The 18,773-nt window shown below is 47.6% G+C and overlaps 2 protein-coding genes across 4 annotated transcripts in view; one reads left to right on the top strand and one right to left on the bottom strand.

Moving 5' to 3' along the window:
* GC (GC vitamin D binding protein) overlaps positions 1-18,773 on the top strand; it is a 107,200-nt gene that overhangs the window by 42,949 nt on the left and 45,478 nt on the right. For all 3 annotated transcript variants that reach the window (XM_075608058.1, XM_075608049.1, XM_075608038.1), the window contains exon 2: positions 10,310-10,379. In XM_075608058.1, the coding sequence (XP_075464173.1) occupies positions 10,310-10,379 (70 nt within the window). The remainder of the gene's footprint in view (positions 1-10,309; positions 10,380-18,773) is intronic.
* On the bottom strand, positions 16,258-18,037 carry LOC142468527 (zinc finger CCHC domain-containing protein 3-like). Its single transcript, XM_075575116.1, has 3 exons — positions 17,906-18,037; positions 16,967-17,687; positions 16,258-16,313 (listed from the first exon to the last, which is right to left on the bottom strand). Exons 1-3 carry the CDS (start codon positions 18,035-18,037, stop codon positions 16,258-16,260), a joined length of 909 nt encoding a protein of 302 aa, XP_075431231.1.

Genomic DNA, 18,773 nt, shown 5'->3' with positions numbered 1-18,773 from the left:
TAGATGGCGGTTCTGCCAGATGCATGGTGAAGGCCATGGCTTTGGGGGTAGAAGTGTCTGACTTCGGGCAGTCCCGGGCGAAGTGACCCTCTCGGTGACAGATAAAGCAATGTTGCTTTGGGTCGCATTGAAGCCAGGATCAGGATTCTCCTTCTCACTAGGCTTCTTGGAGGGTCGCTTTGTTCTCCCCTTTGGAAGATTCCTGAGATGTCTTGGGAGTGTGGAAATGCAATTTAACCTCCTGTTTCCATATGTGGCTCATCAACTCCAGGAAGATTGGGGGTGTCGTGGCCTGAGGGGAGCCTCGCATCATAAGAGCTATAGGGTGCATGGTAGGGTTCCTGTCATGAGTTTCTTGAATCTGTACTCATTTACTACTGTTGCAGGAATAACTTTCTTGGAGAGTAACAACATAAGGATAGTTGTAAGAGTCGAACAAACATGAACAGCTCTTCTCCCTCCTTCTGGCAGAGAGAACGGAACTGGACCAAGAGTTCATCTTCATCATCCAGCAGTGTAGGCCTGGTTGAGGAGTTTGACCAACTCCTAGGTGGTGGCTTCCCCATTGGTCTCGTGGTGCATTCGCACAAGTTGGGCTGTTGGGGGCTATAGGCACACGACTATTCGCTGCCTCTTCGCGGCTTCGGAGCAGGACCATTCCTCAAGCACGTGCAGGGTATGTTCCCTCCATGTCCAAAACTCTCCTCCGACGGAAGTGGGTGATATCCCGGAGAAAGCTTTAGTGGTAGTTATGGGACTGCTAGGACTGTGCTAGGCCATCCACCAGTTGTTGTAGTGTTCCCCCAAAGTCCGAGCCTCCGGTCAACCGGTGATTATGGTAGTCATATCGGCAGCTATGGACTGACTCTGGGCTAGCTTTGTTCCTTCTGGGGATATCTGAGTGTTGTGGGAGGTCAGCCAGGTAAGGCAGCTCTGGTGTGGGCCCTGAACTGAAAGTTACCATTGGTATTGGCAGATCTGGGCAACCCATTGGCAGGGCTTCCAGATAATGCAGGGCCCGGGGGTCATCATCTTCACATAACTCGTTGCCAGCAGCAACTATGACAATTCTCCAGTAGTCACAGTAGGTAGGGTCCAAATTTCGAGCTAGGGGCCAGGCTCCAGCTAAACCAGAAAACCGCCTAAGGGAGGTGCAGACTTGATGTAGGGGTGTACCAGCTGGGATGTCCCCCACCACGACCACGTGGCCGGGAGATTCTTGGAACTCCACAGTTCACTGACGAACCTCTTGTTTGGAAGGTACAAAAAAGGCTCCCTAAATTTTGTTCTGCTATCTCGGGCACCCCAGGTCTGAATCTCAGCAGCGTCTCCAAATTTAGCCCCCTTTCCCTATGCCTAAGGGAAACTACACGTGCTGCTATACCTGTTTGCTCACATGAGGCCTAAGCCTCAGCCGCTGGGAGCCTGGGCTGAGCTCTCTCTCTTTGCAGTGCAGCGCCTCCACATATGAGGTACCCCATCATGGGCGGGATAACCCCTCACAGAAACCAATACACAGTAATGAATAATACACACACAATGTAACTAGTCTTTACGGTACACACACTAACATATAGCAACCACATAGAATAACAGTACTCCTGTACCCACAGTGTATACCCAATGACCCAACCATGGTGGTTTTCGTCTGGGGATTTCCCTGCAACACTCCACTGGGGTTACTAAGGGCCTAGCTGGCGCCAAGGGGCAAGCCTAGTCCAGGAGCACTGCTCCCTGGACACTACCTGCTCTCTTGACACCCACTGTCCGACTCACTCGTGGGATTTTTGTGCGTGGAGGATATTCCCTTTCTCCTGCCTGCACGAATCCTATTGGTTGGGCTATCCCATATGGTATTTCCTACCCCCAGAGGATCCTGGGACTTGTAGTCCCGCGCTGCGTCTTGCGGAGCCATCTTAAGATGGCCACCGCACTCTGCCATTGCGCTTGGGCGCCTGCCCAAGAGGTTGCCTCCACACTTCTAATGCTGCACGGAGCTCCGGCGGCAACCCATCAGCTTCCCCTCACAGGAGGTCAGGAGGGGGACTCTGCTACATACAATAATGTGGAAGGAATATTTCCTGGCTTATTGTCCAGGACAAACAGTACTGTAGGATTTTTACACTTCATAAAACTATAGTAGTTGATTAATAATCAAGAAAGCAATACAATGATTTGGGTGTTTTCCCATCTACACCTTTTGTTAAAAGCTACTCTTTCATCCCAGTTAAAGGATTTCAAAAGGGACAATCTACCTTCTCCAATCTCACAATAAGTAAATAGATGCTTCTAATGTAACATGTCTGAAGAAGGTGTGATAGTGCTCATCTCCAATCTAGAAGCGGACCCACAGGGCTGAGGTAAGGATGCTGAATAACCAACCAGAGCCCAGGAACAGAGTCCTGTTAGAGTATCCTTAGTTGGTAAGCAAGCAGCAGGTCAGGTCTGGTGGCAGTAGTGCAATGTTCAGGCAACAGGCAAAAGGTCAGGGCAGGCAGAAAGCAGCGAGGTCGGGGTCATGGTATGGGGTCAGCAACAGAGGAATCCAAACAGGTAACAGGGAAGCAACAGGAACAGGCTAGCCTCAGGAACAGGGAAGCCACAGGGATAGGCAAGCCACGGGGGCAGGGAAGCCACAGGGATAGGCAAGCCACAGGGACAGGCAATCCACAAAGAAGGCTCCTGAACAGGGAAGGCTCAGGAACTAGAACCCAAGATGGCCAAAAACACGAGGCAAAGCATACAATGCTCAGGCAGGGACTAGAAGTCACTGGCTGCTATTTAAACCCTGGAACCGGTGCAGCCAATAACTTAGTTCAGGAGGAGGTTTGCCAGCAACCATGTTGTCCACAGCAGTCAGGTAACGGCAGGTTCCATCCAAAGCCTGGACTGGAACTCTTACAAACGGATCTGAGTGGGCCTGAAAGCTTGCACACTTTTTAAACTTCAGTTTGCAATTAAAGGTATCACTTACTTATATCGTACATCTTACTTCTGCTCTCTTTTTTTTCTTTTTTTTACACAAGCCTCCTTTTACTGTATACAGGCATACCCCGGTTTAAGGACACTCACTTTAAGTACACTCGCGAGTAAGGACATGTCGTCCAATAGGCAACGGCAGCTCGCGCATGCGCCTGTCAGCACATCCTAAACAGCAATACCGGCTCCCTACCTGTACCGAAGCTGTGTGCAAGCGGGGAGACTATAGAGCCTGTTACAAATGTGTTATTTCCATCGGTTATGCACATACTGTATATGACGATTGCAGTACAGTGCATGCATCGATAAGTGGAAAAAAGGTAGTGCTTCACTTTAAGTACATTTTCGCTTTACATACAGTACATGCTCTGATCCCATTGCGTACATTAATGCAGGGTTTGACTGTACAGTGCTTACATGGATTCAATTTTAATCTCTAACCTCCTTGAAAGGGACACCTGTTAGTGCTGTGCGGCACCTTTTAGTAATGTCATCTCTCTGAACTACAGTATGCTACAAGCTGATTGATTTTTGTATGAAGTCTCAAGAGAATGTACTGTACAGTACATCAGGTTATTCCTTATTTAACCTACACATGCATCGTTTCAGCAAATAAGAAACAAAGTGCTTCAAATCCTTGAAGCCAGGTAATGATTTTGTTATGAAAATAAATATGTGTGTACTGCTGAGCTATTTATTTTAATGCTATGTAGAATATGCTTGTCTATTTTATTTAATTCAGTCTCCATTTTAAAGTAACATTTAATTTTGCCATTTAGTTATTAGTTAATTTGTGGTTTTCTGTTGGTATGTTAGGGCAAACGTAGTGCAGAAAATCACACATTACCAATAACTACAGTATGTTAAGATAACATTAAGAATTGTAATATTAATATTAAATGTTAAGAAATGACTAGTCATGAATAATACAAATCTCCACATCGATTTTCATTGCATTACTATTATACAGTAAATTAAAACCTTAGTAGAGGCACATGTATATGAAATATAAGTTGCAATATCTCATTCCATAAGAAATAATAATATTACTTCATAAACAGAGCTAACAAAATAACTAATTTTGGAAGCACAAAAAGTCCAGGCCCTGAAGTGTTTTTACAATTCAACTTTGGTTGCTGAGGCACAGGGAGATAAAGTGACTGACCCAATGTCACAGGAGAGCTGACATTAGGATTTGAACCAAGTTCACAGCTTCAAAGTCAGTGTCCTTACCCCTAAGCTAGAACTGCAGGCCCTATGATATTATAAGTGTAACCCTTATTCCCCCTCCCAATCTCAGATAGGGTCTCCTTGGAAATCTAGTGCTCAGGCTACGTGTCTTTGTCTGGTACATACCTGCTGGCAACAGGGGGCCCTGAGTCTCCCGCGATGACATGGGGGAGAACAGGAAAGGCTTCTGGGGTTGTGCCTCCATCTCCTGCAGCCCCAAGCTGTATGGGGTGAAGTATCTACAGGAGAATATCCTTTCCCCTCCTCCCGATACACTTCACTCTCAGGCAGGAGCATAAGTAAAAGCATAAGTAAAAGTGCAGTCTTTATTAGTCTTCTCTATTCAGCAGCAAGATTATGCAGCAGGCTGTCTTCCTCTAGGATATCCCTGACCTCACTCCAAGCATAGGGCACCGAGAGTGAGTCCAGCTCTACCCCTATCCTCTATGCAGGATAGGAGGTATGGGGTGCACCCTCTCACTCCCCGTAGGGAGGCCTCAAGCCTGCCATTCCTGGCAGTTTGGTCTGTGTCACGCTTGTCCCTCTCACTCTGGGGACAGACTCACTAAATAAGAAGTGGCAGTACACTAAGTAGCTCCAGCAGGCACTGCCTCTGTGTCTTCTGATTGGACACAGAGCCTGATGACCCACCTTCACTGACTCACTGAACTGCCTGAAGTGGGGAAAACCCATGATAGCTCCTGGCAACCTGCCCTTATGCAGGGATTACTGCCAGGAGGGCGGCAGACCTAAAGCCCAAACCACACAGGGCTACAGTCTCCTTCATGTGGAATCCAATAGTCCCCACTTGGACCAAATTTGCTGGGCCATCCTGCAGGTGCATAACCTGCAGAAATTCAAATGACAAATCATACGCTGTTCATACATTACAGGCTGTATACCACCCGCCTCGGATGGCGAAATAACAAAAGGGAAACTCCCAACATGGAGAACCCACAACTAATAATAATGGCGAGGATCAGGCTTCCTTATTTCCCGTCCATTATGATCTATGACCTTCACAAAGTAGGATTGGAGAGGCCAATTCTCCGGCCTATACACAATTTTATGCATGTTTCTCCCTCTACTCCATACTATCAAAAGAGAACAGATCTTTTCTTCTGTGTGATATGCAGTACTACAGCTTTTTAACCGCAAGTAGTCAATGTCTGCGTCCCTGAGCCATGTATCTCTTTGATCTTCGATCTCCTGCATGATAGGCTCTGGTACATAAGGGAACTCATAACCATGCGACTGTCTGTACCTGGCTACAATAGCTCTATCAGTCTTACTTAACTTTGTGAGTTTTCTGATAAACCTGGTCTCCCATGACAATCCCCCTCTGTGAAATGATTACAGATTTGTAACTCTTATTATGCAGAGGAGATCACGTCACAAGATATTCTCATTTTTAATAAACACACTCTTAGGCTGAGTCCATGGTGACTCAGCCCGTGCAGAGGTGCTCTGAGGCTGAGGGAAAACGGGTGCTTTCCCTGGCTTTGGTTAGCATGCCATCAGGGGGCATGTCGGGGGGCGGGCCAGTGATGTCACGGAGCTGGTTCGCCCTCATTGGGCGAACCGCTCACGAGACCGGCCCTGCACTCCCGTGAGCGCTTGAAACGAAATTTTTCTTAAGACCTATGCTTCCGCACGCTTGCGGAAGCGTGCGTGAGCCCCTGCTAAAGCCGCTCTCATTGCGACTGCAGGGGCTCACTGGTACGCGTAAGAGCGTCTCAGCACGGGTCAGCGCCTAAGCGCTGACCATGCCTGAGGCCTTAGGTTTAATAATTTTTTAGCCATGCCCCCTGAACCCTTCCGAGAATGCTTTGGAGCTATCTCTAAAAAAAATCATGTATAGAAACTATTCACAGGGTCCATATTTTATTCCCATATCTGGCAAGACAACGGCTCTTATCTCAAGACTATATCAGCAACATGTAACCCATCTGTCACATTTTGTGGGCCATAAAGGATAAACACCCCCAATTGAGCTCTCTTTGAAGACAAGCACAACCTCAGAAAAAGTCCTGACCTGTTACAAACCTACATATGTTATTTTTAAAATAAAACTCCAATCACATTAACCCCTGAAGCACCAGATGGATTAAAATACACAATATCTCATGATATCATGACATTGCTTATAATGGACTTTATTGCCCATTCTCTTGAATGGGGCCATAATGTGTTTTCAGCATTAGTGTGTTTAAGGGAGTTGGACTTTTTAGATTAAAACATTCAAATAATATTGACTCCTGCATAAACATTAACAGTCCTCCTATTAGATTGACCGATCCTGCTGGCAAGGCCATTTGTACGCAATTAATGCCCAACAAAGCTTATTGTGACTTTATTAACCACAACTACTAGAGCAAACCAGAGAACACCGCTTTTACTCACCTCCCAGCAGCTTCCCTCACTAAGAACTGACCCAAATATGTGCATTGTAGCCTATTAGAGCTATGTCGGATAGGTTGACACCAAATGGCATAAACTCCCATTATATATATAGTGCTCATTTGCATGTCATTTCCCAGAATCCTTTGCTGCAGTGGAAGCGCTGTATGCTGGGTGACAATGGGGAAAGACAGGGTTGCAGACCTGTCTAAGACATGCAAATGAACATACAGTAATATTTACAGTTGCTTTATGCTTTACTGTGGAGGGTTTTTGTCACTTTTTTTACCCACCATAACCTTAATGACAGTGGTGATTACCTAGTCTAGTCTCAAACCTGCTTTGCCATTAAGACCAACCTCACACTGATGATACCCATCAAGGTTGAAACATGTATGTGAGTGGTTCTAATGGCTTTGCATCTCATCCCAGCCTCTGTCTAAAAGCTGTGTTTAAAACAGCATGCATTGGCTTGAGGATTGGCTTGTGTAATACGAGCTTGAGACAAAAGGTGGCACTGAGTGCTCATTTGCATGTCATTTCCCAGAATCCTTTGCTGCAGTGGAAGCGCTGTATGCTGGGTGACAATGGGGAAAGACAGGGTTGCAGACCTGTCTTAGACATGCAAATGAACATACAATAATATTTACAGTTGATATATATATATATCTATATCTCTCTCTCTCTATATATATATATATATATATAGAGAGAGATATAGATATATATAAATAAAGATATATAGATATATAAAAACAAACATCACAGCTTGCACTCAATGTACTGGTTCATATAGACAGGTGCTAGTCTCAAATAATAGAAATACAACATTACCATTCTCTCGTCCGGTAAAGAAAGACTGCACTCGGTTCAGTAATCATGAAAATCTGTATTGGGTATTTGAATTAAAAAGATAAACCAGTCAAAAGTAGAGTTTAAAAAAATAGAAACTAAAATAAGATATAAATAAAAAAACATTAAAAAAAAGAAGGGAACATTTATTCAACATGTGCACCTCTGGTAGAAAGAATAAAGTATAGAAAATTCTCTTTGCACTCACCTTTGTAAAAAAATCATTTGATAATCTTTATAGTTGTGATCATGTTACTGGCTGGAGTATATAGCAGAGTATCCCAATATCAATACTGTAAGTGATTAATAAGTAAATGGTCTTCCATCGCACACACATACAGTGGTGTGAAAAATAAAGTACACCCTCTTTGAATTCTATGGTTTTACATATCAGGACATAATAACAATTATCTCTTCCTTAACAGGTCTAAAAATTAGGTAAATACAACCTCAGGTGAACAACAACACATGACATATTATACAATGTCATCATTTATTTAACAAAAATAAAGCCAAATGGAGAAGCCATGTGTGAAAAACTAAGTAAACCCTTACTGCTTCCATAGGAATTAAGATGCTAAGTAGCAGACAGGTGCTGATAATCAAATGCCCTTGATTAATTGATCATCAGCAAGTGTGACCACCTCTATAAAAGCCGATGTTTTAGCAGTTTGCTGGTCTGAAGCATTCAGGTGTGTGTTAACACAATGCCAAGGAGGAAAGACATCAGCAATGATCTAAGAGAAGCATTTTTTGCTGCCCATGAATCTGGGAAGGGTTATAAGGCCATTTCCAAACAATTTAAAGTCCATCATTCTACAATGAGAAAGATTATTCAAAAGTGGAAAACATTCAAGACAGTTGCCAATCTTCCCAGGAGTGGACGTCCCAGCAAATTCACCCCAAGGTCAGACTGTGCAATGCTCAGAGAAATTTAAAAAAAAACAAGAGTTACATCTCAGTCTCTACAGGCCTCAGTTAGCATGTTAAATGTTAAAGTTCATGACAGTACAATTAGAAAAAGACTGAACAAGTATGGTTTGTTTGGAAGGCTTGCCAGGAGAAAGCCTCTTCTCTCTAAAAAGAACATGGCTGTAAAGTTTAGGTTTGCAAAGTTGCATCTGAACAAACCACAAGACTTCTGGAACAATGTCCTTTGGACAGACGAGACCAAAGTGGAGATGTTTGGCCATAATGCACAGCCCCACATTTGGCGAAAACCAAACACACATATCAGCACAAACACCTCATACCAACTGTCAAGCACGGTGGTGGAGGGGTGATGATTTGGGCTTGTTTTGCAGCCACAGGACCTGGGAACCTTGCAGTCATTGAGTCGACCATGAACTCCTCTGTATACTAAAGTATTCTAGAGTCAAATGTGAGGCCACCTGTCCAACAGCTAAAGCTTGGCCGAAATTGGGTCATGCAACAGGACAATGATCCCAAGCACACCAGCAAATATACAACAGAATGGCTGAAAAAGAAAAGAATCAAGGTGTTGCAATGGCCCAGTCAAAGTCCAGACCTCAACCCGATTGAAATGCTGTGGCTGGACCTTAAGAGAGCTGTGCATAAACAAATGCCCACAAACCACAATGAACTGAAGCAACGTTGTAAAGAAAAGTGGGACAAAATTCCTCCACAACGATGTGAGAGACTGATAAAGTCATACAGAAACCGATTACTTCAAGTTATTGCTGCTAAAGGTGGTTCTACAAGCTATTGAATCATAAGGTGTACTTAGTTTTTCAGACATGGCTTCTCCATTTTGGCTTTCCAAGCAGTCCCACTCTATAAGATACGTTAAATGGGCCATAAAGGTGTCTTCTGGCACTGGCATTTTGGCTTTATTTTTGTTAAATAAATCATGACACAGTGTAATATGTCATGTGTTGTTGTTCATCTGAGGTTGTATTTACCTAATTTTAAGACCTGCTAAGGAACAGATGATAGTTATTATGTCCTATATGTAAAACCATAGAATTCAAAGAGGGTGTACTTTCTTTTTCACACAACTGTACAGACGCTGATGCTCTTGAGTGATTATGTCACCCGAAGAAGGGGATGCATCCCGTGAAACATTGTTCTGAACACTGACACAATGACCTGTAATAAAAAGCAATGAGGAAATAAGAAGCATTAACGAATGTATGTGTGCACGGTGGAAGGCAAGTTACTTATTGAAGAAAAGATAAAGGATGAAGAAGATGGAGGGTAGAGTGTGATCAAATATTGGCTCAATTAAAGGATATAGAAGCAAAAGAGAAACCAGAAGTAGAGGAAAATATGTAAATAAGAAATATCAAAAGAATATAGGATACATTCTACTTAAACCCTGCATAAAGCTACAGTAAAAAAGATGGACAGCGAAGGATTAAAAGTTTTACATGAAAAAATCATGCTGTTATTGTAGGTACTGTATTAAAAACTGTCCCATTCCGACATGTTATGCCAATAAACGAGTGGCTGTGGCTATAGGTCCTGCACAAAAAAAAATCACTATAGCTGAAACAAATTTAAAACATAATCATATTTTACAGCCAAAGGACAAATATTAGAGTGTTAACATTTTGTCCTTATTTTGAATCATTGCACTTATACTCCTAGCTATTCTATGTAAATAATGTTCAACCATTTAACAATCACATTATGATGCTAACTATAAACACAGCATTTCCAATACAAAACAATACAAGCAAATACCTTATTTTTCATAAAAGTACAAAAGAACCAGCAAATGGACATTGTGAAAAATTTGCCATTTTGCAGAAAATACTGCATTGTTCGGTATTAAATACACTATGATTATACTGTTTTTAATATTTGGTTCTTTCTTTTTTTGCAGGAAGAGCGTACCAGAGAGATAACATCTGCAAAGAATTTAACATGTTGGGAAAAGACAAATTCTCTTCTTTGTAAGTTCACCAGAGAAGCATACACAGATAAATGTTAGTCTAATCTTAAACACTAGAACATACAACTACTATTGTCATTTTTAGAGTTAAAACAAAACCATAAATGCATATGAGATGCAGGGCCGCCAACAGAAATCATGGGGCTCGGGACAAATGAAAGGAGCAGGCCCCTCCCGAACCCATAGCGCATCCCCCCCCGAACCCATAGTGCACCTACCACGAAAAAATATCGTTTTAGCGCAACTTTTACTTAACTATTTTCTTATTGTGATACAGAAAAAAACATTACAATGCAACCTGTTTATTTTTATATTTTCAACAAAAGACATGTGACTACCTGCCTGCCTGCCTGCCTGGGTGAGTGGGTGGGTGGGTTGGTGAATGACAGTGGGTGGGTGGGTGAATGACAGTGGGTTGGGTGAATGACAGTGGGTGGGTGAATGATGGTGGGTAAATGGCGGTGGGTTTGTGGGTGGATGAATGACGATGGGGGGGTGGGTGAATGACGGTTAAGTGACGGTGGGTGGGTGGGTGGGTGAATGACGGGTTTGTGGGTGGATGAATGACGGTGGGTGGGTGAATGACTGTGGGTGGGTGAATGACGGTGGGTGGGTGAATGACGGTGGGTGGGTGAATGACGGTGGGTGGGTGAATGATGGTGGGTGGGTGGGTAAATGACGGTGGGCGGGTGGTTAAATGATGGTGGGTGGGTGAATGACGGTGGGTGGGTGGGTGAATGATGGTGGGTAGGTGGGTGAATGACGGTGGGTGGGTGGGTGAATGACGGTGGGTGGTGAATGATGGTGGGTGGGTGAATGACAGTGGGTGGGTGGGCGAATGACAGTGGGTGGGTGGGCGAATGACAGTGGGTGGGTGGGCGAATGACAGTGGGTAGGTGAATGACAGTGGGTGGGCGAGACTGGCGGGCTAATCCCGCGGCTGTTGCCCGGGGCAGGAGGCGTGCGTGGGGGAAGTAGGGTTGGGGCGTGCGCGCGGGGGAAGTTAGGTTGGCACCAGGGCCATTTTAACAACATTAGGGGCCCCCGGGCAAAGCAGTGCACGGGCCCTGCCTACACAATAACTCACATGAATAAAAATGTAAATTAACAATTTGTTAACGAATAGTTAATATCCCCTGAATATCTAGTTTACAATTTATTCTGACATCTTACTGTTACAGTGTTATTCATAAAACAATCTTTTATATAACTATTACAATACCTCACAAGAGAAACATCACTTTGCAAGCTATAACTTATAACTTTTTTATCTGAAGAAATATCACAATAAAGACAGTCACTGGTATATACTTCTAACCTATGCAGACTGTCGCTCCCAGCCTCCCACGCGCTCACTAGCAGCAGCAGGCACCGGAAGTGCTGCACTGCAAAGCTGCGAGCGGTTGTGACGCGAGCCGGGGTGCCGGGCGGGTGGAGAGCGAGCGGAGCCAGGGTTCCAATTCCGGGCGGGGGACAGTGAGCGGAGCCGGGGTGCCGGGCGGGAGGAGAGCGAGCGGAGCCAGGGTTCCACTTCCGGGCGGGGGAGAGCGAGCGGAGCCGGGGTGCCGGGCGGGGGGAGAGCGAACCCTCCTAGCTAGACTTAGAATGGAGATTTTACATTTTTAGCATTGGTGGGTAGGGTTGCCAGATTGCTTGTCCAAAAATACTGGACACAATGGTAAAAGTTGCGACGCCCCCAATACATATAGATATATAAAAAAAAACACGCTCCCGAATACATATAAAATATAGCCCCACCTCCCCAATACATATAAAATATACCCCTACCACCCTCATATATATTAAATTTACCCCTTCCACCCATATATATTAAATATACCCCTACCACCCCCAAATATATTAAATATCCCCCCACCGCCCATATATATATTTATATATATATATATATATATATACAAATGTAAATACAACTGTATGCTCATCTGCATGTCTTAGGCAGGTCTGTAAACCCCGCCTTTCACCATTATCACCCAGCACACAGCACTTCCACTGCAGCAAGGGATTCTGGGGAATGACATGCAAATGAGCACACAGTGCCACTTTTTGCTTCAAAAAACATTTTAACATGGTTCCCTATAGGCTTAAACTTGCTGCATAGTCACAGCTTTGAGCACAGCCAGGGTTAAGGTGCATACCCAGAAAACCCACCCAGAGACAGCTTTTTGTTTTGAAAATTCTTTTATTATGCAGCGAATCTTTACAACAAGATTATAACAGTACATAAATCACTTTCCAAACGAAAAAAAACCACGACGTTAACAACGGCGCAGTGCATATCCCACACAACTCACATACATTTTTATTAATGGTTTCCCCAAAAGTAAAAAAACTGTGACGAACACGGCGGTGCAGTGCATTTATACGTATATGCACCGCACCACAGACATGACATATCATACACACATTATCTCTAACTTTATTGCACAGAAAAACTTTTGGGGCGGGGGGGTGGGGAGGGGGGTGTTTAGTTCTCCTCAGGGCCATCAAAGATAGAATAGTCCTTGAGCAGGCTGTGGAGCAGCCTTCGACAGTCCTGTACCGACATCCTCTTCTTCCCCTTGATCAAACGTTCCCTGGCGAATAGTAAAACGTCCTTGAAACAGCACATTAGACGCCAACCGGCTTCGATTGCGTCCTCTGTGTGTGTTCCTGTGAAAAGTCCGTGGAACACCGAGTAGTACGTGACGCACTTCCTCGGTATACAGTCCTTTAAGTCAGTGTCCAGCGCGCGCAGCAAGGCCTGCGCAAAGGGGCAGTTCCAGAAGAGGTGTATGATGCTTTCCTCCACTGGGTTGCACCTGGGGCAGTGCCTCACGAGGCTGAGTTTACTCTGGTACTTGTCCGCATTCACAGGGAGTCCCCCGTGTATGGCCTGCCAAGCAATGTCTTTGTGTTTGTTCATTAGTCTTTTCGATGCCACATTCCTCCACACCGTTCCAAAGGTGTTGGGGTGGAGACCTGGGACCGATTCCATGATGTCTTTAGCCCTGATCATTTTGTAGATGACCTTGGGCTTCCACAGGTCTGGTTTTACTCCCTCCAGATTGTTCTGCCTCACAAACTTCTTCATGTCCTTGTAGAACCAGGGCGTGCGCCAGCTGTAAGGGATGGAGCTGTCCCACTTGTCCCACCCCAGTGCTCTCCAGAGCGGCAGGAGTAGGAGGCGGGACATGGAGTAGCCAGAGGAGTGTTTGTCGCAGTCTCTCAGGGTGATCCGCACGCAGTTGCTTACAAAGAAGGCGTGCAGCATAGTGGGGATGTCGGGGATTCCTCTACCCCCCTTGTGCGGCTCTTTGTACATTACCTCGCGCTTTCCCCTCTCAAACTTGGCCCCCCAGACAAAGCGGAACACTGCCATGGAGATCTCCTGGCAGGTTCTGGTCAAAGGCGGGTATGCCTGGGCCACGTACTGCAGGACAGGGAGGATCTCGTTCAGCAGTACCAGCTTTTTCCTCTCAATGGTGAGGGGTCTGAGGCGCCACAATCCGATCTTCTGCTTCACCCTGTTCAGCCTCTCGTTCCAGCTCTTCAGGGCAGCGGCCTCGCTCCCCACACCAAACCAGACTCCAACAATTTGAATGAGGCCTGCTCTAATGGGGAAGCCCAAATAGCTTGGTCTCTGACTTCCCACAGTTGACTTTTGCTCCTGAAGCTTTCCCGAAATCCTCGCACGTCTGGACAAGCGTCTTCACCGACCGGCTATCTGCGCAGAAGATGGTGACGTCATCCATGTAGAGCGAGCACTTCACTTCGCGTCTCTGGGGTCCTGGCACGACGATCCCTCTGATCTCTGCATCTCGTCTGATGCACTGGGCGAAGAGCTCTATACAACAGACAAAAAGGAGAGGTGAAAGAGGGCAGCCCTGCCTAACCCCTGAGAGGACAGGGAAGGGTTAGTCTTCCATCCGTTCACGATCGCCACACTGCAAATGTCAAGGTACATCAGGTTAACATAAGAACAGAACATCTCCCCCATCCCATACTCACGCAGCACCCTGCCCATGAAATCATGGGAGACACGGTCGAAGGCCTTCTCCTGATCAAGGGTGACCAGGGCCGCGTGTACACGGCGGTCTTTGATGTAGTGGACTGCGTCTCTGATTAGGGCGTGGCTGTCTGCCATCCTGCATCCGGGATGCCGCACGTCTGGTCTGGGTGGATGATCTGGCTGATGACCTTCTTCAGTCTTTCACTAGGACTTTTGCTAGGATCTTGTAGTCCGCGTTCAGGAGTGAGATGGGATGCCAGTTCTTGAGGTCGCACCTCTCCCCCTTCCGTTTGTACAAGAGCGTCAGCATTCCTTCCCTCAGCGTTGGGGGCATCCTACCTTCTGCTTCCAGTTCCCTGTAAAGCTCGAGCAGGTCCGGGCCGATCAGGTCCCACAGCTTCATGTATAACTCAGCTGGGATAACATCTCCGCCCGGCGTCCTACCCGTCTTAAAGGATTTGGTTGCAGCGTGGAGCTCCTCCAGCATCAGGGGGGCGTTCATGGCTGCTTTTCCTGCCAGGTCGATGGTGTTTGTAATCCCTGACAGGAATTTGTCAGCCTGGTCTCGGTCTGATGCTTTTGGGGAGTAGAGGTCTTCATAGAAATCTTTCACGACACCCATGACTTCCTCCTTCCCCTGCTGCGTGTTGCCATCTTTGTCCCGCAGCTCCTTCAGGGGCATGTGGGCAGAGTGGAGTTTCTTGAAGAAGAAGGCATTGCATTTCTCCCCCCTCTCAAGGTTCTCCACCTTGGAACGGAAGATGATTCATCTGGATTCCTCCTCAAAGTGCTTTTGCAGACTTGCAAGTGCTTGGTTTCCTCCAGGTCGTCATCCACGTTCCATCCGCAGCGTTTGAGGTCATGCAGGGACTGCAGCTTGCGCTGCAGGCCCTCGAACTCCCCCTTCCTCTCACACGCCAGGCGTCTGCCCTTTGCCTGCAGGAAGCAGCGGATCCTTATCTTCGTGAATTCCCACCACTCTGCAGTGCTGGGGAAACAGGCCTTTTCTTCTTTCCATGCTGTGTATGCTGTTCTCAGCTCCTCCATGATCTCCCCCCTTTCCCGCAGTGTGCAGTTCAGCTTCCAGGATCCTGGCCCTGGGGGGAAACCTCCTCCCAGGCGCCCCTGGAGATGAATGGCTCTGTGGTCAGAGAAATGTACTGCGACCATGGAGTGCTGTCTGTGCTGTACCTGCTTGGTGGTGAACAGGAAGTCAATCCGAGAACGCACGGAACCATTTGGGTGGCACCAAGAGTAGTTTGCGGCACCTGCTCCCATAGATCCCACTGCGTCCTTCAGGGATGCCTCCCCAATCATCGCCATGAGTAGCCTGGACGTCACATCTATCTTTGCTGATTTGCTGGGGGGCACGCGCCCCCCCCACCTCAATCGTGCAGTTGAAATCCCCACCCATCACCACTGCCCTGGAGGTTGTGAGCCAAGGGCGAAGGTGCTGGAAAAGTTCCAAGTGCTCATTTCTCCGGGGGGCGGCGTACACATTGATGAGCCTAATCGGCTCCCCTGCCCACGAACCGTCTACGACCAGTAGTCTGCCGCAGACGAGTTCATGGACAGAATCAACAGTGAAACATCCCCCCCGGATCAAAATGGCTACACCCGCGTTCCTGCACCCGTTCCCCCCAGACCAGTAGGAGGGGCCGTGAGACCACTGCCCGCTCAGGTGCCTGTAGGATCGAGAAAAAGGTAAGGCACATTCCTGTAGCATATACACATCACATTTCTGTAAAGAAAGGAATGTTAGTATTCTGGCACGTCTCATCCGCTCTCCTATGCTCCTTACGTTAATGGAGAAAATGTTAAAAGACGCCATTAGTTTGGGGATAAAGGGTTGGACAGACATGCAGTGATACTAGTTACCATCCTCGCTGGCGTGGGTGGTCTTGTTGATATCCTCGCACAGCTGGACTAGCAGATCCATGGTTTGCCCAAGGTTGTCATGGAGGAGGAGGGTCTCTGCTGCCTCTCGCCCCTCTCTTATGAGCTCTTCCACGGTCACCAGTGTCTCGCTAGGTGGCTGTTCTAAAATGGCCGCCTGCTCCTCTGCAATGGCTGCCTCCTGCATCTCTGCTTCCTCCTCCTCCAGGTCGCTTTCTAGGTCACTGTCAGCATCGCTGGAAGTGGGTGAGTCACCGATTTGCATTTGGGCTCTCTTCTGCTCCAGCCCCTGGTGCGGGCTATCCGTCTCAGGGGCTCTCCTCTTTATTCCCTGCTTCTCCGTTCCGGTCTGGGCTATGGGGGCGGTATCTGTAGCAAGGGAGGAAGAGGGAGGGGGTGCAAAAGCCTCGGGGCTGGGGAGAGGTGTTACAGAGGGAGGGGCTGCAGCCTCATGGAGCGTGGGGGGGCTGCAGTGGAGGGTTGGGAGGAGGGGGCAAGGGGTGGTTGGTGGGCGGGGAGGGTTGGGGTAGGGGGGAGGGTGGGGGTTGGAAGGAGTGTTGCTGCAGGGGTGAGGGTGGGAAGGGGTGGGGTGGGGGCTGCTACTGCAGGGGCAGCGGGCTCAGGAGCCGCAGCGGGCGCTGCTTGGGTGGCCTCCTTTTCCCTTTGCTCCTTCTGATACTTACCCCCTTGTGCCTTAACGGGTTGGTTTGCAGGGGGCTTCTTGGCTGCCTTCTGGGTTGCTGTCAGGGGCGCGCCCGGTGTTGCGCCTTTCGCCGCGGCCTCTGCGTAGCTCCTGACCCTCAGCTGGCAGTCCCGGAACATGTGGGTTGTCTCTCCGCACAGGTCGCAGGTTTTCTGGCGGGGACAATCCTTTGTTTCGTGTCCAGTGTTCTTGCAGTTTCTGCAGGCTTTCAGGGTGCACTGTTTCCACTGATGCCCCAGGTTCCCGCAATTACCGCAGGTCTGGGGCTGGTCAGGGTAAAAGATCCTCCCTGAGCTGCCCGCAAGTGAAAAACTGGGAGGGAGGTGGTGCAGCCGATCTGTCGCTTCTGGATTTGGCCACAAGCGAACTACCATGCTCCACTTTCCCACCCAGTACCCCAACTTGTCCTTGATCCTGCTCGGCTCCTTCACCACGGTGCAAGAGCGCCGCAGAAAGGTAGCAATATCCTTTCCAGGGATATGTGGGTTCCTCACCATCACAGTGATCCTCTTCTCGTCCCTCTGGATAGGGCAGTTAACGTCGAACTCTGAGAAGGGGACCTCCTGTTTCAGGGTCTGGAAAACCTCCCAGTACTTCCTGCAGGCTCCCGCCGTGGCGAAGGTGACGAAAAACAGGCCACCCCTGAGGTCCTGGATGCTCAGGATCTGGTCCGGAGTAAAGCCTGCTTTGCTCACCAGCTCCTTGGCAAAGGTCTCAGTGTCCAATAGAGGGCGCTGTCCGTCGACCTCCCTCAGCTGCATCACCACCGTCTGCCTCATCCAGGGTTCCAGGCGGGGATCCTCCTGTTGCTGCTGCTCCCAGCTCCAGGGTTGGAGCTGGGGCCGCCGCTGCTGTTGCTGGCAGTGGGGGTGAGGCCGCTGGGGGTGGCAACGTCGCCTGAGCCGCTGGAGCTGGTTGCCGCTGGGCCTCCTCCGTCCGTCTCCTGGCTGCTGGGGACCGTCTCCGGGGGTGCCGTGTGCTTCTCCTTCTTCGTCTTCGTCTTCTTCTCCTTGTGCAGGGTGGTCCCGGCGGGCTCCATGGCAACCTCCATCCTCTTGATCTTAGCCAAAAACCCACCCACAGACAGCTGTTTCAACCTTTATGGGTCTCATCAGTGTGGGGTTGGTAAACTGGGTATGCAGAGAAGCTAAAGGATGGGGTTTTCCATACTGAGTTAAGTTATGGTGAGTAAAAAAAGTGACAAAAACCCTCCACAGCAAAGCAAATATGCAAATGTAAATACAACTGTATGCTCATCTGCATGTCTTAGGCAGGTCTGTAACCCTGCCTTTCACCATTATCACCCAGCACACAGCACTTCCACTGCAGCAAGGGATTCTGGGGAATGACATGCAAATGAGCACACAGTGCCACTTTTTGCTTCAAAACCATTTTTAACATGGTTCCCTATAGGCTTAAGCTTGCTGCATGGCCACATATATAGACATGTAGTAACCAGGGGGATCCTGATGACAGAAGACAGCACACCGCAATGATGATACAAAAAAGTGTGTATTGTGAACACAGGGCCGCCAACGTTTCGGTCCTCGTAGAGGGACCTTCCTCAGGGCGGTGCAACAAGTGACTGTTCTAGACACCCATATATACCTCCAACATCATACAATAAAACACCTGAAATCACTTAAAAAAACGAATTCACCATCCCAGGTACAGCCCACCTCCAACCAGAACCAATAGAAAAAAATGTTACTAACCAGTACCAATGGGGTACTGTTCACAATACACACTTTTTTGTATCATCATTGCGGTGTGCTATCTTCTGTCAT

This window comes from Ascaphus truei, chromosome 1 (genome assembly GCF_040206685.1).
Source record: "Ascaphus truei isolate aAscTru1 chromosome 1, aAscTru1.hap1, whole genome shotgun sequence".
NCBI classification, from domain to species: Eukaryota; Metazoa; Chordata; class Amphibia; order Anura; family Ascaphidae; genus Ascaphus; species Ascaphus truei.
The sequence above is the reverse complement of the archived record's forward strand: the minus strand, read 5'-3'. Positions and strand labels throughout refer to the sequence as shown.